The sequence below is a fragment of the Stegodyphus dumicola genome, chromosome 2 (assembly GCF_044657685.1).
Source record: "Stegodyphus dumicola isolate Sdum_Otavi_A_Nest chromosome 2, ASM4465768v1".
Taxonomy (NCBI): domain Eukaryota; kingdom Metazoa; phylum Arthropoda; class Arachnida; order Araneae; family Eresidae; genus Stegodyphus; species Stegodyphus dumicola.
Genome location: NC_140769.1, coordinates 163991641 through 164016257, shown reverse-complemented (window position 1 = coordinate 164016257; position 24617 = coordinate 163991641). Strand labels below are relative to the sequence as shown.

Here is a 24617-nt window from a genome sequence, read left to right as displayed (position 1 = left end):
TTATTCTGGCATGTTTCTTCCGTTAATCAAATTACTTAGTTAATTTCTTTTAAAAAGTAATTCGTTTCTCACTGAAATGTGGAAATAACCTTCCTCTAAAATGAAGTACTTATAACTCTATGACTCTCTTCTAAAAGATTTGGACTGTCACTTTTGGTAATTTGTAGCAACAAATCGTTACAATGTCACAAACTGTCAACACGATCACGCAGTAAATTGCAGATCATCATTGCACTCTCTGTAGTAAAATGTTAGCAAAATCAAATTCAGCATCCAGTTTGCCTCTAAACATCAAGATTTGGGTGAATACAAGCCAGTTTCCCTTAGAAAGTCCTTGACGTAGGCTCCCTATCATTAGGCAAGTAGCCCTCGTGTGCTTTCAAATAACTTTACCCAACCAGATACAATAAAATCTGGCAAGGATTATTGCGAAATATTTCATTCGGCTGATAGTGCTGACTTCAGTCCGAATTTTTGAGAAATATTCATCTGGGCCTCTTTCTGGAATTTTGTCCTGTTTAAATTATATTTTAATACACAAATTTGAATCACCGCATGCCGCAGAACCTTGTTTTTGAGTGAAGGCGTTTCATACAAGGTTAGAGTAGAATTGCTCGTGCTGCTATCTAGTGAGAGAAGTAAAGAACTTAATTTATTGAATGCTTCGTTTATAAAACTGATGACTCAGCTAAAAATTTTAATTAATTACACATTTATGATTGCAAGAAAAGAACGAGTTTCACATCTTTTGAACCACTTTCCCCTCTGCTTGAAAAATTATTATTTGCTTTTAAACATTTAACTCAATCACACAGAAAATACTCCTTTTTTTCATAAGATAGGAATGAAATGAAATTTCAAACTGAAAATTCTTCTCACAGATCTTGGCTTTGTGTATCCAGGGGAGACGCTAGAGCTGAATATAAGAAGTTATGTCTCCTTACCAGCCGAATCTATAAAAACCAAGTGGTTCTTAGAGGAAAATGGTGAATCCAGTTCTTTACCAAGCAATATGAAGCGTAGTGACACAGGCGAGCTTTTAAGGATATCTGAACTTCGAAAAGAACAAGAAGGCACCATTGTGTGTTCGGTATACACTAATTCGGAATTTTTCGCCACTAAAAGAAGATTTCTCATCAAAGAACTTGGTAAATATCATTATAGATTTATATATATTTAATTTTTCATTGTCGTCTTTTTTTTTTTTTTTTTTTTTTTTTTTTTTTTTTGTGTGTGTGTGTGTGTGTGTGTGCATTTCTGGGTGTAATTGATTTATTAAATTTTACAATGAAGAATATGAACGACCACAACAGCAGTCTTCAAACTATGTTCAGCAGAACCCTCAGTTTGTGCAAATCAAAATCAAAAGAATTTTTAATCCCATGCAGACTAATGTCTAAATCTATTAAACTAAATAATATTTTATTTCTGTAGTTATAACTGTTCTTATTATTGTTACTTAAAATAATTTGAAGTACAGAAAGTGTTTACGCATTTTTAGAATGATTTCGATAATGAATTTTAAAAAGCAAATACTTTGGAATAAAAATTTCCGGCAATAACTTATTATTTGAAATGAGAAATATCGTCTGCTTCTTTTAAATTTATACTTCTTTCAAAATGTTGCACATAAACAAGTTGTGATATCAAATATATGTTTTTGTGCTTTTCGAAGAGAAATATTCCTATTCCATAATTAGAAAACGTTATAAAATGCATGGTATTAAAATATCCAAGTGCAAAATAAGCAACATTATTAATCAAAGAGGGAAAAACTGTCTGTCATTACTTCTAAGGGGAAAAAAGACTCAAAACGAATACCCGAAAAAGGTATTTACTGTTTCTAAAGTTAAATCATTGTTAACAAGAGAAAAGCCATTGCAACTGCATACAGCAACAATAAATAAAATATTAAACCAAGATTTACAACTTGAAAAATCTGAAAACATTTTGCTCACCAGCTTTTACCAGAGGAACAATTTCTAGAACCATTGTATGGAAATTATTAAGCAGGAGATAAATGTAAATACATTGTGACCCTTGATGAGGCATGGGTTTACTTAAATGACTGCAATAAAAGAATCTATTTATTACTGAAAAATGAAGAGAAAAAATGTACAAACCTGGTTTTATCAACAAAAAAGAAAGTTTCAGTGACGAGTTTACGATCTTATAAGATTCTCTTACAACGGGAAATTAAAAATAAGACAAGTTGAAAACAAATGTTAAAATCAACTCAATATACTATCAAGAGAATCCTGAAATCTGATATTTACAGAAGAAATTCCATTTGTCTTTCCCAATGATCCTTCAAATAGTGAAACTTCATCAAGACAAAGCAATAAGTCATACTTCGAAAAGTACCACTGCATTCTTTGAAAATATGAAGACTAATACAGATATTGCATGTATACCTTTTCAACGTATTCCTGCGATGTGCATTTGGTCTCTAGAAAAGAGCTCTTTCTGCACACAAACTCACCATGGCTGATGGACTCAGGAAAATAGTGGAAGAGGAATAAAAATCAATACTCCTGAAGATTTTATGAAAAGCTCTTCTTCTACCATAGAGTAATGATGCAGACTAATAGTCTAGAAAAAGGCTATCTGATTGAGTAGTTATAAAAATACTCTTTACATTTTAAACATTAATTAAACAGCCCCAAAATCGTTCTAAGAATATATAAACCCCCCTGTGCACTTAAAATAAAATGTTTTTAAGTAATCATTAATATTAATATTTTCTAATGGCAACACCTACTTCACTGGGCAAATTGATCAACTCATTAGATACACATAAATGGCGTTGGAAAGCTACACATTTGACGAAGACTACCAGCATAAAACATTTGCAGAGAACAGCGTTGTAAAGGACCGATGACAGCACAACAAAGAGAGCGAGAAAAACTTTTTATTGGAATTACGAGTTTTCAACTTCACAACATTTTAAGATAGAGTCATCTGCCGTAATTTTGCAGTTTGGGGGCCGCCTTGATCTCCGACCTCACTCCGATGGAGTTCTGGTTCTAGGATTACCTGAAATCTAAAGTGTAAACATCAAAAAATTAGTCAGAATTGCAAGATGCCATGAAACGTGAAGTTATACAGATTCCTTCTGAGACGTTATATTGGTCACTGTTGTAAAAAATCTCCTCCATGCAGTGCATTATCGTCTGCGAAAATAAACACGTTGAAAACTTGTAATTCTCATAAATTGATTTTTCTCTCTCTTCTCGTGTTTTCATTGATCCGTTACAATGCTCTTCTTTGCAAATGCTTTACACCTACAATTTTCGTCATACGTGTATCGTTACGATGCCATGTACGGTTTTTCAATGCCCTGATCGATTTGCACAACAAAACAAACAAAAAAAAAAAAAAAAAAGTGTATTGACATTCGAAAATTTTGAAATTTTTTCACTATTACAGCAACTGTGACAGCTCTTATTTACACATACCTTCAAATAATAATATCTAAAATTTTATTTCGTTGGTGAGCTAATAGGCCGCTAGAAGTTCATATATTGGAGAAGCTTTTTATGACCATCCTTTGTATATATATATATATATATATATATATATATATTTGAAGAAAATAAAAGAATAAACTTTTAATTGATAAATCCCTGCACTAAAGATGCAAAGGATTCAATAAAATGTTTTTAGTTCAGAAAGAAATGATTTTTCAATAGATTGTCCTATCTGAGGGGAAATGTATAGTGCCAATAAATTGTGTATGAAAAAGGGGAAGTGAAAAATATTTTTTAAGCCTTAGTTGGAACCTTTGTTATTAAAGCTAGAAAAATGTAAGAAGTGGGGTAATCAATTTAATTTGAGAATCAAAAAATTAAAAGGGAAGTAGTACTGACAAGCTTTTAATGTTTAATGCTTCAGAACTTCTCCATGGATTAGTGCTTAAAATATTAAACTGGGATCATTAATAAAAGCCAAACAACAAATTCCGTTCTTTTTGACATTATGCGACTCAAAATGTCATACGGTAATTTTTCTTGTTCACAAAATTATATTTCTAATAGTCAAGAACTATCCCTACTATGTTGTTCAAGCACAGAAAATAATATTAAATTTAAAAATAACCTATATTAAATTGTAAAAAAAATATAACTTATTGGGGGGACTTCATAAAACTCTACACAAATATATTTGAAAACGTTATTCATATAAATTATGGAAATGTCTACAAAGTGCTTCACCCAGTAAGTTTTTAGCCAACTAAAAAAATTCAGGAAGGGGGGAAGGTATTCTTGTTCAGGAAGGGGGGATTCAGTTCCTTAAAATTCAAAATTCATCTAAAAAAGAATCAAAAGTATGCAACATAAGTCACTTTTCGATGAAATGAAACAACAAAAATATTGATTTTAAAGGCCATGTAAAAACTGAATTTTTTTCTTTAAAATATATTTTGAAATGAAGTATTTTTATAAATAAGAATTTGAAAAGAAAACTTAATATTTCAATTTTTTTTATCTTATGAAAAAGCCACGTCTTAAAAGTTTGCCTTCAAAAAATCTCTTTTCTGAATTGCATCCATAGCTGTCTTTAATAATATCTGCAGGTAGTTTCCAATGGATGGCTAAAAATTTTAAATAATTATATACAGTCAAAAGTCTTTAATTCGGAATGATCTATAATACGGACCTCAAAGCTATAACCTTTCTGTGCATGTGTAAACGCATGATGCGTTTACGTGTGCGCATAATACATTTACGCATGCGCATTTAATGTATGACGGACGGTACAACCTAAGGTAAAATTATCTAATTATCTATTTCAGTTAATGTTGCAGATTGCGTTGTTCCTTAATCTTCTAATTGGATCCGGCTTATTATTTTTTGCAGACTGTTAGAGCAATTTTATAAAAGTAAGCTTGAACTTTCGATTATGTCAAAAAGAATTTCTGATTCTGGAGCTGCCAAAGGATCTACAAAGCAAAAGCATGTTTCGATGTCCATCAAACAAAAAGTGGAATTGCTGCAAAAAATGGATAAAGGCATACCCTCTGTTTCTCTGACCATTCCAAAATCTGTTTATCAATTTCAAGCAGCTGTGCAGGGGGGGGGGAATGTCTTGGCACGCAATGAACTGGAAGTTGATCTGTCAGCACTATCCTTATCTTCAGGGCAGATGTTTTTATTTTATTCGCCTTATAATTCCTTACTAAATGTAGTATTTCATCTCGATGTACTCCTTCTTTGATATGATTTAAATCAATTCCTTGTCGTTATAAATTTCACGAATACACATCAAATAGTTTTCTGGTTGCAATTTTCTAATTTCGACTACGCGTAATGTATGCTTTACGCATGTGTGCGTTGAAAGAAATGTTTAATAAAGTAAACAAATAAATATTAAGCTTTTTTTTTTTTTTTTTTTTTTTTTTTTGTAAATTTTGATACCCTTTAGATTATAATTGCTCTTTGTTTCATAAATTACGGTTTCATATTTTTAATTTTATAATTTCTGCATGCCATCTTACCAGATTTAAAGTGATGATCTATAATCCGGTAAAACCGATAATCCGGAATCGCTTAAGTCCCGATGAGTCCAGATTAAAGACTTTTGACTGTAGTGGATATTTTTAATGTATGATAAAAAGATTTTGTTTTATTAATTCAGCTATGGAAGATAATTTTCTTATAGACTACCTCCTGTTCAACCGAAAACGAAACGGATCAAGTGATTAAAACTGATGTAATATAAAATCCAATCAATTTTGATGTAATATAGCATTCAACCTCATTTGATGTAATATAAAATTCAATCTCACTTGATTCGTTTCTTAAACTGAAGTGCTAGGTCTACAATTAATGATTTAAAAGAATGATTAGTGATTAAAGAACCAATTAATGATTTTATGATTTTTTGGAACAATTGTGTATAATCAAAATACGAACTCAGTCCATGACAAAATCTATCTCATTTCCATTCTTATTTGTTATAATTTTTTCCTTCTAATTTTAGAAAATGAAGCATTGGTAGTGTCTAGAAATCGCACACATGCATATAAAAAAGCAGCTGATCCTGTAAATAACTTCAAACATTTCAGTAGAAGAAAAGCAAAAAATAGCATTCCACAAGTTTTGAAAGAACAAGCATATGCATTGAGGGGACAGCGTGAAAGTGAAGCAACAGTTAAAAAGATGAAAATGTTAAAAAGATGGAAGCGCAATGTGTTTCAGAGGGACATTCCAGTTTTTCAACAGATGAATGAAAATGAGGAGCCATCTAATTTGGAAAAGATTTCTGACTCACCAAATGAAGCAGTTTCTTATCAACCACTTAAATACATACAGTCTGACCACAGCATAAAATATAAAAGGTCACAACAAAAAAGCTATCAAAACAAAGGCAGAAGTACTAAAATCCGTGAAAGACAATTAAAACCTCCACCAGCTGAAGAAAATGAATACAACGATGATTTCTTGAACTATCCCATAGTCAACGTGCATGTGACAGAAGAAGAGATTGTTCCTAGTGACAGCAAATCTGGTATGGGAACAAGAATTTCTCAAATGGATGACCAGCAAGCAGGTGAAAGAGGATTTTCAATCATAAAAACGGACATTGTAAGAAAACAAAAGAGTAAAATGAGTGCTGACGATAAAATATCGAAACTAATAACCAAATGCAAAAAAGACAGAGAATGCTCTATGCATGCCACATGCTTCAAATATAATCAGAAGAAACTGGGATTCTGCAAGTGTGTCTCTGGTTTTCATGGGAATGGCGTATTTTGTTGGGAAGATACACATGATAGAAATCCTCCTCCATTTCTTGATGATAGTAAAGACCCAATTAAAGAGAAATATGCTTCATATGAAGAAAAAAAGGCCAGACATCATACTAAAAGATCATTTCTAGAGGGTTAATTATTTATCAATAAACACAAAAAGAATCATCAAATGTATCATATACCAAAATGTTTTGGAAAAGAAATTATATAATAAAGAAAAGGAAGAATTGATTTTAGTTAAGAATATTCTTAAAAATTGTCTCGTATATGCATGAAGAATTTGAAATACTTTAAGTCACTAGATACTTGTTGAATACAAGTGCCGAGATTAATAAAACATGGAAATATAAGAGACCCACATTTTTTTCTTTTCTACTCATATTTTTAAAATAAATCTTCAAAATAGCCATAAATTATATTTATCTAGTTGTTCCCAAACTGTGTGCCACAGAGGCCTGAGGAGCCACGACTTCCTTGCAGGAGTAATGCGAATTATACACAATTTTATTTCCATTTTTCAATTCAGTCTTATAATACAAACTTCCTCTTTTCCATTAGGTTACGGCAAGAAAACACGATGGCACTTAAAAGAAATTTTCACACTTAAAAACTAAAGAGAAGTGATTGATGCAGTCAAAGCAAAATCATAAAACCAAAATTTTCAAATATACCACCAATCAAAATGTTCTGGAACTATACACATACTTGCTAAAAATAACTATGTATTAAGATACAATAACACGCCGAATAAATACTAATTCAGAAGTCAAACAACAAAAATCAGTGTTATATTTTCAAAATTTTCACAGGACTAATTTTGATGGTTGTACTGAACCATCATCCTCAGCTGCAAAACCGCAAATGAACGGTTCATTTGCCACACCTGCACACCTCTAAAGATAAAAATTCAGAAGAACACGAAAAATTAATATCATGCTTTGATATTAAAAAAATAACAACTTATACAAATAGAAAAAAGAAAATTGTACTTACATTAGTAAATCAAGTCTATCTTCTCCAGAACTGGCAAAGTCTTCAAACTGTGCAGCAGAAAATTGGTTCTGTAGTTCATCTAAAGCATCATTATGGCATTCATTTTCTTTAATTGTTAACAAAAATGGAAATTTATCAATAAAAAAACGAATCTTTTCAAATGATGAATTTTCAATTTGTTTCAAATTTGCCACTTCAGCATTTAAAATAACTTCATTTTTCAAAGGAAACTTCCTTACAATGTAATCATAGGCTGAGGAAAAGTACTTTCTAACACATTGAAAAAATTCTTTTTTCTCATGATCTTTCAAAGAATTTACAAGTTTCCTGGTTTGATTTCCAATTATAAGATCATTGTCATCCTTTTGATTTGCCAAACTATTATAGGCAACACAAATCAACACACTGTTTTTCACAACAGACGGTTTTACAAACTTAGTATAAAGTTCTTTCAAAAGATCATTAAGAATTTAGATAAGCAGGGGAGATTTTGGCGAAGCTGATTGTAGAAGGGTATTTACACTTTCAAAAATCTTCATGGTACTTAACACAAAACTACAATATGCTTTGTTCAAATCCGAAGAAAGAAGATAGAAAATCCTTTCCTCCCGGCTAATAGAAGACTGTTTCTTCTTCCCTTCAACTTCTTTAACAAAGTTGACCTTTGAGGAGTCTTCTAAGCATTTTCTTTTTAAAGGGTTTGATTCTGTGTGTTGGCTTTTCCCTTTTAAAGCATTTTGATTAGAAGCAAAGTTGGTTTTCAGAATCTTATATGCCGACAAATTTGATGGGATGTGTGGTTTCGTTTTGGTCTCTTCATGGAAATATTTTAGCAATGCATCCCACTGTTCAATAAACCTTCCTAGCACTCTGCCTAAGGATAACCATCTCGTGCATACATGTTTCAGAATTTTTCTCGTTTCACCGGAGCACAGTTCTTGGAAATTCTTTAGGTTTTCTTTCCTTTTTACACTTTTTTCCAGATAGAAAAACACACCAATCAGAAGCTGGTCAATATTTAATGGTAAAGCAGCTGCAGCTTTTCCTGCTGCCAAATTAATTAAGTGGCATGGGCATCCAATAACAATTAATTCATTTTGTTCTTTTTTGAGGAAAGAGGCTACACCCTTTTTGTCACCCACCATGGCACGAGCATTATCTGCACCAAATGAAATGCAGTTTGATATTGGGATGTTAAGTTGTTTCAACTCATTAATTACCAAGGAGGCAATATTTTTCCCCGTAGCGTCTCCATTTAACAATGGAAGATGCAAAAGATGAGTTTTCATTTCATTAGAAACATCACAGAAATATGTGACAATGATGGGGTAAAGCTTCCAATCGCTGTCATTGCTGCCATCGATTGACATCGAAAATGCTGAATTCTGGAGTGCAGCTATCGTTTTACTTTGTGCATCACAAGCAATTTCGTTCACAATAGAAGATGTTTTCGTGCGAGCACAAGCATATTTCTGAGCAATCTTGGAGTCGGGGAAACATCCGTCTGAAAAGTTGACCGGCGTGATCGGCAGCGCTCGCTTAGTGGCACATTGTGTTCGATGAGGAATGCAGTAAACAAACACTCTGCCAAAATGACATCGGCATCCGAATTCGTAGCCGTATTTGAAAAAAAATCATCCACTTTCTTTGACGTTGTCGAAGCCGAAGCATTAACTTCATGCTTTTAGACTTAACATGCTTCACAATGTCGCTTCTTCCACCGTGACTTATTATGAAGTCACACACGCACACGTTGCAAAATGCATAGTTATGTCCTTTGAAGGATTCTTTAATTGTTCGAAATTTGGCTTTGTAGGCAGGCCGAAAATATTGAGAATACGGTTTTTTTTAACTCATTTCGTAACAACGACGTATTAAGAAAATTCGTAGCATGTGCAAACAAAAAAAAAAGGAAAAAACAGAATGCCACAATCCGCGCTCGCTGAGTAATTCCCTTGCTGCTGAAGCGAACGCGAAAAAAATAATCTGGCGCCCACAAAGAAAAGAGTGGGAGAAACAAGTTCAGCGCATTGGATTGGCTGGTTAAGCAGCGAGTTGGGAGAAACAAGTTCAGCGCATTGGATTGGCTGGTTAAGCAGCGAGTTGGGAGAAACCGCAGGTTACTGGATTCGAAGTAGTCGGTAGTTGGCGGTAAAACACGATGCAATTGACTAAAAATTCTAAAATTTCGACAAAAATCACTAAAAACACTTGAGGAAAAAAATCGTAAAAAATTATTACGATCCTAAAATCGTAAAGACAAACGCATTTTCGTAAAAATTACGAAAAATTCATAAAAGTTGGCAGGTATGCATTTGCAGTCTTGCAGCTGAGGATGGTGGTTCAGTAAAACCATCGAAACTAGTCCTGTGAAAATTTTGAAACCATCGAAACTAGTCCTGTGAAAATTTTGAAAATATAATGCTGATTTTTGTTGTTTGACTTCTGAATTAGTATAACTATGTATGTTAGGCTTTAAAATTTACTTTTCCATTGAGGAGGAGAATTTCATGTTAGAAAAACACGACAGGGCAGGTAGAAGGCAGAATAGAAATAATTTCACCATTGGATGTAAAGGTATAGTTTTATTACACTAACTATACAGCTCAGTTGCAACCTTGAGGGTGAAGACCCTGGGGAATGGATGTAAGATTCTCACACTCCTCTTCCATTATCATCAAACATGTCAAAAAAGACTCACTAGTACTAAAGTGCCCCCATGCCGGGAAGATGTGCCCTCACAAATATCCATACCTTCTCCAAGATTTGAGGTAAACTATACAGCAGTCAATATAACAAACCACTATACTAATCCAGAATAGCTTGTTTGAAAAGCATTAGTTTAGAAACCCTAGCTCCAGATTACTATCGAAGAAATAACAAAATTTGAAATTTCATAATCTTTAATATGGTCTCTTAAATCATCCAGGTAAATATGACAATTAATTTCATGTTATCTTGCATGTACACTGCGAAAAAAAAAGACAGTTCTACATCTTTTGTTCTACTGGGCCGACTGACAAAATTAAAATTTTATTTGGAATGACCATGAATTTCAAAATGTTAAAGGAAGAATCAAATAAGCTTAATAAAAAAAGAGAGATTGATAAATATATACCAAACTCTCAAAACTATAGTTGAGGAGCTATAGTTTTGAGAGCTAATTTTTTAAAAACGACTCGTGCGATTTTTACAAAACATGGTAGTTTGGCGTAATTTTAGTCGTAGAATTTAAATATGGAAAAAAAAATGGTATGTTATTTCAGAAAAAGCCTGATTTTGTTTGAAAATACCTATATTAGAACAATGCTATATATAAATCTAATGCATATCCTAAGTCGCGCTTTCGAGACATGAAAAATGCAGAAAATGAATTTCGTCAATCGGCCCAGTAGAACAGGAGATATAGAACTGCCCCCCCTTTTTTTCACACAGTGTATGTCTATCATAATGTTGAAATATTCAAAGAAAATGTGATAACTGCTAATTCCAACATGATGTTAGCAAACACACTTGAAGAATGACACAAACTCTAGAAGGTAATGCAAAATATGCACAATCAAATCCCAACAAAGCGGAAAGAAGATCTGGAGTTTTGAAGGGACAAAGATAAGTAAATATGAAGACATGAAGAGTCATTAAAGGATTAACACAAGGAAGCAAATGACAGAACTGTATTCGGAAACATACAGAAGATATCCCGCAAAATAATATCATGAAGCACATTTCATTATATCTTGTGAAAACTTTGAACTTTCTCTACATACATGTATAAACTTCAGAACAGCACTTCATACAATTATCATTTTAGAACAGCAAACAATTGATGAAGTTCTCACATCTCTGACTTTTAATACATTTAAGAATGAGTAATCTTATAACATGGCAGTGTTCAAATCCATCTGTTTTATTAAACCTATAATGAAAGACTTGCTTTCACATTACATGTAACACTGTTCTTTAAAATCACTTGCTCTGTTTTTTAAAATTACAGAAAAATTTTGCTTATTTGAAAATTAAAAAATAAGCAAACTGCTTCACAAATCACAGCAATAAATGTCATGAATTTTTAAAGATGTAATTTAAAAAATATACCTATGTGGAATTTAAATCTCGACTAAAAAGCAAACTTACATTAATACATATTTGGAATAAAACTACAGTCAAAAGTCGTTAATTCAGACACCCATAATCCAGAATGATCTATAATCCGGACCTCAAAGCTAAAAACTTTCTGCGCATGCACCGCGTTGACACATGCGCATTAGCATTTACGCTTGCACATAAGACCTTCACGACTGTGCATATGCGTGTGCAGAATACGTTTTCGCGTGCGCGTTTTTGTATAACGGACGGTATAAGCTAAAATTATCTAATTATCTATTTCAGTTAATGTTGATGATTGCGTTTTTCATTAATCTTCAAATTGGATCCGGCTTATTATTTTTTGCAGACTGTAAGAGAAATTTTATAAAAGTAAACTTGAACTTTCGATTATGTCAAATAGAATTTCCGATGCTGGAGCTCCCAAAGGATCTACAAAACGAAAGTATGTTTCGATGTCCATCAAACAAAAAGTGGAATTGCTGAAAAAAATGGATAAAGACATGAAGAAGGTGACAGAGAGGTTAGTGAAAACGAAAAAATTTCGATTGACAAGTTAGGCGGTATTCTCGGCACAGCAATTACGTAATTTGAACAACGGAACTTTGTAACTAAACAAGAAATTATGTCTGTTTATAGAATTAAAGAGAAAATATTATCACATAAAATGAAGCAACTTAAACAACTTACATTGAAAGAAATGTTTAATAAAGTAAACAAATAAACATTAAGCTCCTTTTTTTTTTTTTTTTTTTTGCAAATTTTGATACCCTTTAGATCATAATTGTTCTTCATTTCATAAATTACGGTTTCATATTTTTTATTTCATAATTTCTGCATGCCATCTTACGGGATTTAAACTGATGATCTATAATCCGGAATCACCGAAGTCCCGACGAGTCCGGATTAACAACTTTTGACTGTATATCACTTTCATGGGCTATCAGACACACTTCAGAGGTCTGTCTGCTCTTACTGTACATTTTCAAAGACACTTTACAGGTAAAAAGACAGCACCACCAATAAGATTAATAATGGCCAGAACTTAAAATTAAAGTCTGTCTAAATATATCATACAAGCCTCAACACAAAATATGCATTTTTGATTTTGACAAATTTTAGCATAACAGCACACATTAAAATACATAATGACTTTATTTACAAAATATGTCCACACAATTCAAGAATACAATCTAATTGTATCATCTGAGGTAGAAAACACCCAAGGTCTTTGGGGATGAAAACAACAGTCCAAAGATATCCCCTGTCCCTTTAATATTTTCACAGGAACAATTGTAGGATTTTGTAATAGATCACTGAAAAGAAAGAAAAAAAAAATAATACAACAAAATATACTATAATTTCATTGTGGATAATAAATAGAAATAGTCTCTCTCAGATTAAATCAAAGAAAACTGACCGATCCTATTTTACTACATAGTCAACCCCAATTTACCTAGAAGCTTTTAATTTTCATGACTCTTAAAACTGCTTATGTTATTAGTGCAACTTATATTAAGCTTTTTAAGAATTTACATGCTCTATTACAAATTTTTGAATCCATTAATACTACAAATCCAGTAAGTTTAAGAAATCTACCTCAGAAAAATTCATGCACAGGTATTAAATAATATTCACACAGACATAAGTTAGTTAGACATAAGTTAGTTACACAAGTAGGCTTGAATTTGACATTAAATTCAAACATGAATGCATATTAAATTACTTGATTCAATCTGTATGTTTACTTCTTTTTAAAGCTAATTTTGAAATTAACTTAGCTCAGTGAAGAAGTGTTCAGTCCAAATCCAAGGCACTGTCTTAGGCCATGCAATGCATATAGCGCATGTCTATAAATTTAAAATTGTGAAACAAGAATGATTTTATATAACTCAATCGTTTAGTAAAATCCTTATTAATTAATTTAAATATACAGCTTTCCATTGAATTGTCCATTTTATTTATTTTAATTAGAAATTTTAGAACAAAACAAGCTGGGCATTATATTTTTGTCACTTAAAAAAATGAAAAAATGCTAGCCAGACATCTTGCAAAATTTGTGCTACATATGAAGAAAGAGCTGTTTCTGATGACACAATTTCAAGTAGTTTCAGAAGCCTAAGAATGGAAATTTCAGCCTCAAAGGTGATGCACACTGTGGATAACCATCCTCAGTAAACAAGGAGCTATTAAAAGAAGCTATCACTGAAAATCATGTTACACAGTTAAGGAACTATCAGACATACCAAATATTTCAAAAAGTACAGTATGCGACCATTTGAAGAAGAGTGGGTATATAAACTGCTATGATGTATAAATACCCCACACAAAGCAAAATATGCTATACAATAATGTTAAGAGAAAATGATCACGGGGTAAGATAACAGAACCTCCTTTAGCAACACAGAGAGGGAATCTGCATCTCAAAAAAAGTAATGTGTTGAGTATAGTGAGACTACAAAGGTTAAGTTGAGCTATTTAAATACGGCAAAACATACAAGGGCTGTCTAAGGGAAAAGATACCTTTGTGGAGACATTCTAAAAGAACTGGCTTGTTTGCTTTTACATTACATATGGGAGAAATCACAAAAACCAATCATGCAGCTATCCCCTGGATTCGAACTATCAATATTCAGAAATCTTTAACTGCTCAACCACTAGTAGGCTTAGGGCTGCACAGGAATCGTATACTGCTGCCAGCAAATTAGATAATAAATTCGAAAAAAACACAGTTTCCCAAAAGTCATAGAATAAAATGATGTGTTTGATGTTATGCAAATTGTATTTCTGTCTTTGTAATGAGGAACAATGCAGATGCAAATTTGTTAGGGTTTTTAAGTTTGCGCATGGAGCTTTTAGATTGCTGGGAATTAATGGCGATCTAACATTGCAGAAGTTCTTAGATGCGCATCTGAATACTTTTTGCTTGCAAAGAAATGGGAAATAAATCCAGAAACTCTGTATATTTTGAACACTACATAGGAATTTAGTTTTATTCAAATCTGATATTTCTGGGTGGTTTAATGCTTTTATTTCTTAAAGGAAATTTCAGATTATTCAGTTAGTAGTTGAATGTCCTTACCTTCTTGACTGGCCCAAAAATACAATAACTGTCATAAATATAGAATTAGTAATCTCCTAGAGCACTTTCAACATATCAGGCTCATATATGTGTACATGTATGCTATGTAAGCACTTTTCACTCTTGCAGAACATATTCAAATTCCAAGATCTTAAATGTATGTCAAAATAGGGCTAATATTATATAGATATAAAAAAAAAGAAATCCGTGAAAAAATTAGCCAAAGGCTTCTGTGGAAAACACAGTCATAAAGCTTATATTTCTCCTTTCTGAATTAAACAACTGGCATTATTTTCAGACATTGTCTCACTCATAGCACCTCCATAAACATTCAAACTTAGCTACCGAATCAAATGATTTGGTAGAAGATTTCCATTGGATACTTTTTTGGGGGGTGAGGGATAAATTTAAAAAGCTGAGTGATAAAACATAATTCATATGCAGCAGGAACACCAAATAAAATAAAATGACATGTACAACAAAATGAAATGAGTTGAAAGTTATAAGAATTGTCTAGCTCTATAATAATGCAATTGATGACTCAAGCATGAGAACTGTGTGAACAGTCCTTACTTCAAATACCACCTTCAGAAAGGTTTTAACTTGATGAACAGTCACCAATAAGGCTATAGAAGATCTAATCTGGGTGTGCTATGGAAGAGTAACTAAGTGATTCATTTTTTCTTTCCTTCTTCTCACTCCTTTATGTGGATATGTAAGGACAGTGTTAAAACTCTCTCATATTGACTAATTATTAAACCTTTCCTTAACATATATTGTGAAAAATCTAATTAATCTTGTTCTGTGTCAAACATCTGTTATGTGTCAAATAAATGTGTTTTGTTTACAACCTCCTTTTGAATTATTCATGACTGTGATAACACTCAGCACTATCGAGGAGACAAGGTAAGGAAATTTTTTCTTTTCCTTACTTTGGTAATTTGTTTTAGAAATATTTACAACAATAACTTACCTATAGACCATACCATGACAAACAATAAGCGACCCATCATCAGATGTAGAAGCAAACAATGGATACCTCTTATGGAAAGCTACTTGACGCACTGCTTTAGCATGGTGCCTGTAAAATAAGAGAATTTCCACTGTAAATGCCATGATATAATTCAACTAAATTACAAAGGATACTAAAATTCATTTATATAACAAGTAACAAAATAGCCACGGATATGGAAAGTGAAATTCAAAGACTATCTTTTGGTCTTTTACATCCAGGTAAAACTAATTCAAAGGACTTTCTTTCTCTCTTTCAGTGCAGATTTAGTTCTCAAAAACTTTGTTAATAGAAACTTAATACTGTTGACAAATGCCACACATATCTAACACTGCTAAAAGATACATTTGTAGACATTTTTTAATATATCACAAATATTGAACATGCTTAATGCAGATAAATTACTTGATTTCTTATTCAAATGAACTGAAGTTTAAATTAATTGCAGTAATAATATGAGGGCAATTCAGAAACTAACCTCCATTGTGGCATGACACAAGTAGTAGTGGGCAGAAAGCAACCATCGCTACATCAAGCAATCTGTGATTCAATAAACTTCCTACTATCCTAGTGAGAGTGTCATGTTGCTGCAGATGTGCTGGTTACAATGTCCACTGCTATTTAAAATCCCACTAAATGTGAGGTAAGAGGAGTAATACGATTTCTATGAGCAAATAAACTGTCAGCAGCAAACATTTATTGTGAACTGTGTTGTATACAGCCTACACATTATTATGAGTAAAGGTGCAATGCATCAGTGAATGAGATTTTTCAAGGGAAGAACAAACATTCATGATGAATCAGAGGCCGTCTGTAATGAGTGATGACCTTGTCAAACAAGTTGACGACAAAATCCATCAGATCTGTCAATTCAATCTCAGAACTTTCACAATTTCCGAATATTTTGTATGAGGTAGTCATATGAAAACTAGGATACCAGAAATTCTGTGTCTTAGACTTTCTTATCCTGTACCTCATGGAAGGGGAGGAGATTTGAACAGAATAATGACTGTTGATGAAACTTGGGTAGTGCATATAAATGCTGAGACAAAACACTAGTCATTAGCATGGGGTCACATCGGTTCCCCAACCCAGCTGAGGAAATCCTGTTGAACTTGTCAGTGAGGAAGGTTATTGCCACCATGTTTTGAAATGCTAATGGAATCTTGCTTATCGAATTCGTTGAACATATTATGGCAATCAATTCTGAAGTATACTGTAGCACTTTGAGAAAACTGAAAAAAGCCAACAAAACAAACCTCACGGTCTGCTTGCAACTGCGGTTGTGTTCCTGCAATGCTCACATTCACAATGCTCACTGAACACAAGATCTTTTGCGCTAATTCAAATGGGACACCTTTCAACATTCCTCCTACAGCCTGCATTTGGCTCCTTCTGATTATGATCTGTTCCCTGCAATGAAGAAGTGGCTTGAGACACAGCACTTTGCTAACAATGAGGAGCTTCAAACCATTGTGAGAAGTTGATTGAAGTTACAGGGGGCTGAGTATGCAGAAAGGATTGGTAAGTCGGTAAAATGCTATGACAAGTGGTTGAATATACATGGTGACTATGTTGAAAAACAGAGGACAGCTGTACCTTTCAGATGGAAATAAAATATTTGTTCAGTCTATGTGAGTTTATTTATTTACAGCGAAACAGAGGTTAGTTTCCAAATTGCCCTCGTACATAATATCTGCCAATTTAGGAACACAAGTACCAATAAAATTAATGAGGAATACAGCAACTGTAACTTACTTTTAACCAAATTTTGCCTTAAGAAACATTTTACATTATATATTCAAAAATACATAACAAAAAGTCCATCAATATATAAATTTTGATCAATTTCTAAATATTTAATGCCTGCTGTTTTCACAAAATCATCACCTTTGTTATTAATATAAATTTCATATTAACATTGTTCATTGAAACAGAAACAGCTTTCTTGTTTTGAGAAGAACTGAACTGTTGACAATGTGGTCTTAAATTACAATCTACTTATTCTTTTAAAGTTTGAAGATCAAAATTCCTTTATTCAACATTTCATTGATTCATGATATACATGACCTTTAACACACACACCTCAGTCTCATATCTATAACCTACATGATTTGCCTCCAATGTTTTCAAACTGCCATAAATATCCAAATTTTTTATTTTTCATTTTTTTTAATCTACATCTAAGTGGACTTGCATAATTCAAACCCACAACTTCAATAATTAAATTTTTTTCAGCTGTTCCTCTTTCTCACAGTCACTAAATTAAAAATTTTATATAATTAATGATATTATATATACAGTCTATTAAGCACAGACTAAGTAGTTTCATTTTAAAAAATTCACTAAGAATCTATAACGCAAAAGAGACTTTTTTTTTTTAGAGTATTGCAATAATATTTCTTTAAAAAGCATCTATGTTTTACCTGAGCATTTTGTAAGGCTTACTGGAAAGCTCTAAATCAAACCAGCTTACTTTGCTGTCATAACTTCCAATAATTATATTATCCCCTGCAATTAAAAAATCAAAATTTAAATTTCTGAAAGCAATTTACAACAAGTTGCAAATTATTTTCATACATTAATAATCCTGCCATTATCGGCTAGCAATAAAGCAGACTTATCTGTTTAAATATAGCATCATGCAGCATTCAAATAATTACATGAAAAAATATTTTGTAAAACAGGTTATATATAGTACAAGTAAAGATATTAAATAAAAAAAAATAGTTTGTAGAATTGAACATAATGTAATTAATAGAATTTTTTAAAAAAAAGATTGAAATCAACAAAAACGATGGTTTGAAAATCATATTAACACATATATATCACGCATTCTGTTACTTAAAAAGGAAGCAGAAATTCATGAACAAATATATACGATTATTTCCTACTGATGAAAATATTAGCAAGGATATTTTTTGATATTGAAGAGGAAAACTGCTCACTTGGGAATTTAACTACTTTTGAAGAGGAAGTAAAAATTTAATAATTATGCAACTAGTTACTATATACCAAAAAGCTAGCTGATTTGAATCTTACAATTTATAATTCTTAATAATATAATTTTTCATTTCTGAATTAAACTTTTCCTTTAAATTTCAGTTTTTAACCCCCTTAACAAATAATTCCTGTTCAATTTAAGTGGATATTCATTCTCTATATGTATGTGGCTTTTCAATCTTAACCTTTTAACCAGGGAATAAAATTTTGTGAAACTCATTTCACACTCATTTCCTCTTAAGCAATCTGGCATACTTTTAAACAAATAACTTTTAGCCGTATTTTGAAGAAAATAACAATTACTGAAAGCACTAATATGCAATATACTGAGATGCAGACAACTAAAATGAAGTCAAATTGCACAAATTTGCTTCACAATGTATATGCGGACAAGAACGTGCTCAATAGCGCTCAAATGTCAGACTGCAAAAATATGACTGTACTTGTACATGACTCACAGTGGCGTAGCTAGGGTGGGACAAGGGAAGACTCCTGTCCCCGAATGCAGCGTCCAAAGGACGCCAAATTGATGCTACGAAATTTTACAATGAAATATTTTCCATTCTTGCCACACAGAAGGGAGCACAAAATCTTCAGTTGTACCAAGGTGCTGAAAGCTCTAGATACGGCTCTGATGACTCATCAACATTATGCCATAAATTCTCTTAAAAGTAACTTTTGATATACATAGTCAAATGGATTTTGACAGGAACTACAAATGCATAATAAACAAAAACGAAAGCTACAAAATTCTAAAATTTAAACACAATAATGTAAATCTGTTTTTACACAAATTAAAGATAATAATTATTCTAACCAATTTCAAGGTTTTTGATTATATAACTTACATTCATAAATCACAACAAAATAAGTTTGCCAAAATACAAGACCACAGCAAGCAATTTCAATTAATTGAATTTTACAAAATGTTTTAAACATCTATGCTTAATTTCTGCTTAGTTTATGTAACCCAAGAACTATTTACAATACAAACAATAATCCCAGTGTTACAAACCTTGTGGATGTACAGCAATGCTGGAAATCCATTTACAATTACTTTGTAACAGTTTAGACATTTCTTGTTTCAGAAGATTATACACTCGAATATGTTTCTGTGTAGCAATAAAAAAGAAGGGACGCAGTGGATGAAATAAAATACACTGTACACTTCCTTTAGACTTCTCAAATGGCATCTGAAATAAAATCCAATATATAAACAGAACACTAATTCACACAGTTTATACATTTTATAGAAAAATTAAACAACAAATCCAGATGCAGTAGAACCTGTCTTTAAGTCTTGCTCGTATCTCTCAAATTGAATTCATTAAATGTCATTCCACTAGATGACAAACTTGCAAAATTTAATGCCTACAGGCAACACCAAACAACAGTTTCTATGAAAAACATTTAACTGTATTTACATGATTACCTGCAGCACCTGACATATTAAATATATAGGACAAACTAGATACAAGAAAAGAAAGAAATTTAGAACCAGTTTTTCACAAAGACCAAAAATTGAAATTCATAAACAGAAACTGATTGAATTCCTCTTCTTTTATTTTCTTTTTTGTTCATTAATTTTTTTAATTTGGGTTTTACTTGTTTGAAGAATTTTAGTTTTAACATTTGTTAAATTCTTTTTTTTGTAAATTTATAGAATTTTTTTAAATTTACTGCTTATGAATGTCAATTTTTGGTCTTTGTGCAGAAAGTGTCGCCGTTTTTTTCTCAAAGCTGGTCGGAGATTGTGCTCCAAAAATGAGCAGTAATACTGTGCAGTGACGGTCTGCTGTGGGGGAATGGTATGCGTTAGGATGACACCATCACAGTCGTACACGAGAATCACCATAACTTTCACATTGCTGGGGTTCTGACGAAATTTCGAACGTCGTGGTGACCTGTGATGATGCCATTCGTTTGATTGGCATTTCAGTTCTGGCTGGTACAATCGGGCCCAAGTCTCATCCAGCGTAATAATACGCCGTAAAAAAGCATCATAGCGCTCCAGGTGGGTTCAGGCAGCATCGTATCGTAGCCATTTCTGCATTTCCATCAATTGATGTGGAACCCATCATGAAGCAGTTTTTCTCATGGACAGGCCCTTCAGAATGTGCAGCACAGTCTGCGCTAATCCTGTTTGTCCAGCCAGCTGACGAATCGTTTGGCGGCGATCCAAATCCATTATTGTCAGCTTGCACGTCTGCATCGCTGACACTCGGACGACCTGGCCGCAGCATGTCTGCCACGTTTTGGCGTCCTTCATTGAATGCTTTCACACATCTTGATACGGTTCTGTAAGGCAATGCAGATTCCCCGCAAGCCTCTTGAAGCCCTTAATGACACTGTCATGCTGTACGGCCTCTGGCACATTCAATTTTTATCCACCATCGTTGTTCTTGTTTTAAAAACATCCTGACAACACTTACTTTAGACCGCGAGCTAATACATGGATTCGTTCTTCGCGTCACTCCGCATGCGCTTGACGTAGGCAGGACGAGTCTTTTTGCTGAGAGGTAAGATAGGTATGTAGTTCACGTTTGGTATACGCGATATTCTTTGGTTTTGTTGCATAGCATTTCTTCAGCTGTGTTGCCACTATTAAAATTCCAACCCTCGTATGTGGAAAAAGACAATTATTCCTAATTTTGAATTAAGCGAATATTTCTTTTTAGAAATTCTTCATGAAACAAATTTTTATGGTATACAAATTTAATAAATTTAAAAGTCATACCACTACACTACCAAAGATACAACAATTTATAAAATTTTGCAAGCAACTGATGAGAAAGTTAATAGTAAAAACCAAAGCTTCAAGAAAACACAAAATGGCAAAGCACTGCAAATATGGGGGGGGGAGAAAGAAAAAAAAAACCAATGAATAACAATTTTGTAGGAAAAAAGAAAGCAAATTTATTAGATGCTTTGTCTATTTACAATTCCTTTATTGCAATTTATTCAGTATAATTCAGAAATATAACTCTGTTGATAACTAAATTATCAACCTTTGTTATTTAATTGCTTAGTTTAGCTTTTATTTTAATTTAAAATAAATTTCAAGACTGATTTACAAGTTTATGCTTCACATTGTCTGATTTGTGCTTTTTTCATGTCAGGTAGATGTTACTTTTCTTTACGATAGACTTTTATTCTGTTTTCATTCTAATTTTATTCACCTTAATTTTATACTATTTTCATAACATTAATAGTTTTTAATTAAATATTTTTCAACTATTAACTCTCTTTCTGTGAAGTAAATTACATCCCTTCAGTTCTTTGTTTTCATGAAAAAATTTGTTGCATTGAAATCCTTTATGTCTTATCAACCTAGCAGCTGGCCATATAGAAAAGGCACACTGAACCATGGTGTCCCGGTTGCTTGCAAGCAAGTGAAGATCCACATTCCATGGAAATTTCATAAAGTAAAGACAAATTCAATTAAAAAGCCTACACCTTCCAAAATGGTATATGGACCCACATATACTTTCGGATGAACTACAGAGTATAGAGAAGGAGGTGAAGCTGCATAGTAACAACAAGATTTTGGCATTCCCTGCTCTGTGAACATAATCACACTATATAGGTCCCCCGACTCCTTAGAACCAGGCGCAGAGGTTCAACCTCCACTCTGGCCCCTCACAGAGGGAGGCGCACCGCCCAGGAAGTTTCCCGGACGGCACTGGTCGTTATTTGCTATCTACCAGTAGCACCTACCAGTAGCTACTACCAATAGTCGCTCGGGCTGCCCGTGACAGCGGGACATTACCCTACGAACCCGGGGGATAATCCCCGGGCTACTAGCACCACATCGCGCTAGGACGTGCCAGACCCCGAGGCCAGCCAATAAGTGACCTTTCCCAGGGCCTTCAGAACCACCAAGTTCATAAATTTTATACCCCCGTGGCCGAGACTGCCTAGGTACAGATCCTAGACAGTAGCTTCACAGAGTTCTCTACGCCGACCCCCGAAACTTATCCAAAAAATGTCATGACTACTAGATGGCAGAACAGTTCTTTAACCATCCCAAGTGTTAAAATTTATATGGATTGCAAGAAAGCAATGGAGGAGGAGAGTTAGTTTAGTTTACGTGATTATGGCAAAGTCTTGAGGGCTATATGCCTAAGGGGAAGAATGCCTTCATGGAGCACTTTCTAAGGAAAGCAACTGGCTCGTATACATGTTAGACATGGGGAAAACCATGAAAATGCTCATACAGCCAGCCTATTCAAATTTTTAAATGTAATGTACAGGATTTATGGTTAGGGGATTATAGTTCTTTACATGAATAATTTAGTTTCACGTAGAAGTCTTTTTCCAGTTCCTCCCCTAGCAAAAGAATCATATTACTATTAATAATATTAAATGTAGTTAAATTGAATTTGCTTTTTCTGTCTCTCATGTTTTAAAATCCTAATATAGTTTGATAAAAAGTTTATTAAAACTTTGAATTAAAAGGTCAACTGTCTTTCCATTAAAAACTTGAAATTAGCTGCATTATTAGACCAGAATTTTCCTTATCAAAGATTTAACAAGAAATATTTTCAAGTAAATAGTTTTCCTTGCAACTGGATAAATAATTAAGAGAGACTAATAATTAATATCCAGTACAAAAATAAGAAATATAATAATTCAAAACTATTTTCAATCTAAAGAAGCCTTTTCAAATATCTCAAAAAAAAAAAAAAAAAAAAAAAAAGAGGAGGGGGTGGAAAGAAAGAGAATAACATTTTAAAAAAATAAAAAAAATCACCTGTGATCTAAATTTTGACAGCTGATGTATGATGATAGATTTGCATCCAATATCTGTTGTTAAGGCAGCAAAATAATCTCCTTTAGCATGCCACATGGTTTTTTTAATTTCTTTTGTATGAGTTATAATTAATCTTATTCCAGAGGCTTTTTGTTCTTCAGTTGGTAATGACCACAAAGCATCTAAAAGCGGGGAAAAAAGTAAAGTGCTTCAAAACTGCAAAATTCATTAAATACTGAAGTAACACATTCATTTCTAAAAAATAAACCTTTAAGTATACATAAGACATATATAAGGAAAAGACACAGTAATCTTTATTAAAACTTATAGCGCTATGCTGTAAGTCTTCATACATTAAGCTATGATCCCCAACATATTAAGCACACTACCATGGCAAAATTAGATTAAGAGCATTGGATTTCAAATACCATGCAATATGCTGCTTTAAAGAAGATTTTCTTTACATAAGATATAAGCTTGTTAATATCAGGCTAATTTGCATGGATTTCTTCACCAAACAATGTAACAATGAGCAAGACAAGTAACATACACTAGCTTGGGATAAAATCCCTTTATTGATTTTCCTGCTTTACCCATGTATAGTGCAGCAACTCTTAAAAAGAGCAACACATCACTGTTTTTATACGTAATTAAGCCATAAAATATTTAGTAATTTTTCAAACAACTCACATATTGCTGAGTGGTTTATTTTTTTCAAGTTCAAATTAAATAAAAATATCTTACCAGCTAAATTTGGTTCCAGATCAGCATCAATAGTTTAATCAATGCCTTGACGCATGCGCGTAATATCTTTACGCATGGGCATAATACGTTTACGCATGCGCGTTTAATGTATAACGGATGGTATAAGCTAAGCTAAAATGATCTAATTATCTATTTCAGTTAATGTTGCAGA

At 32.8% G+C, this 24617-nt stretch overlaps 2 protein-coding genes across 2 annotated transcripts in view; one reads left to right on the top strand and one right to left on the bottom strand.

Annotated features, from left to right (window-relative positions):
- The first annotated feature begins 646 nt into the window (after positions 1–646).
- Positions 647–7108, top strand: LOC118186120 (uncharacterized). The gene is made up of 2 exons (XM_035356147.2): positions 647–1148; positions 5983–7108. Exons 1-2 carry the CDS (start codon positions 1013–1015, stop codon positions 6888–6890), a joined length of 1044 nt encoding a protein of 347 aa, XP_035212038.1. The 5' UTR covers positions 647–1012; the 3' UTR covers positions 6891–7108.
- Positions 7109–12987: 5879 nt separating this feature from the next.
- The window catches only part of LOC118186113 (ribosome biogenesis protein bop1), a 98342-nt gene continuing 86712 nt past the window's right edge, over positions 12988–24617 (bottom strand). The window contains exons 14-18 of the mRNA XM_035356138.2: positions 23702–23883; positions 19964–20141; positions 18372–18456; positions 15907–16014; positions 12988–13167 (exon numbers count right to left, since the gene is read on the bottom strand). Of these exons, the coding sequence (XP_035212029.2) occupies positions 13032–13167; positions 15907–16014; positions 18372–18456; positions 19964–20141; positions 23702–23883 (689 nt within the window). The 3' untranslated portion in view covers positions 12988–13031. The remainder of the gene's footprint in view (positions 13168–15906; positions 16015–18371; positions 18457–19963; positions 20142–23701; positions 23884–24617) is intronic.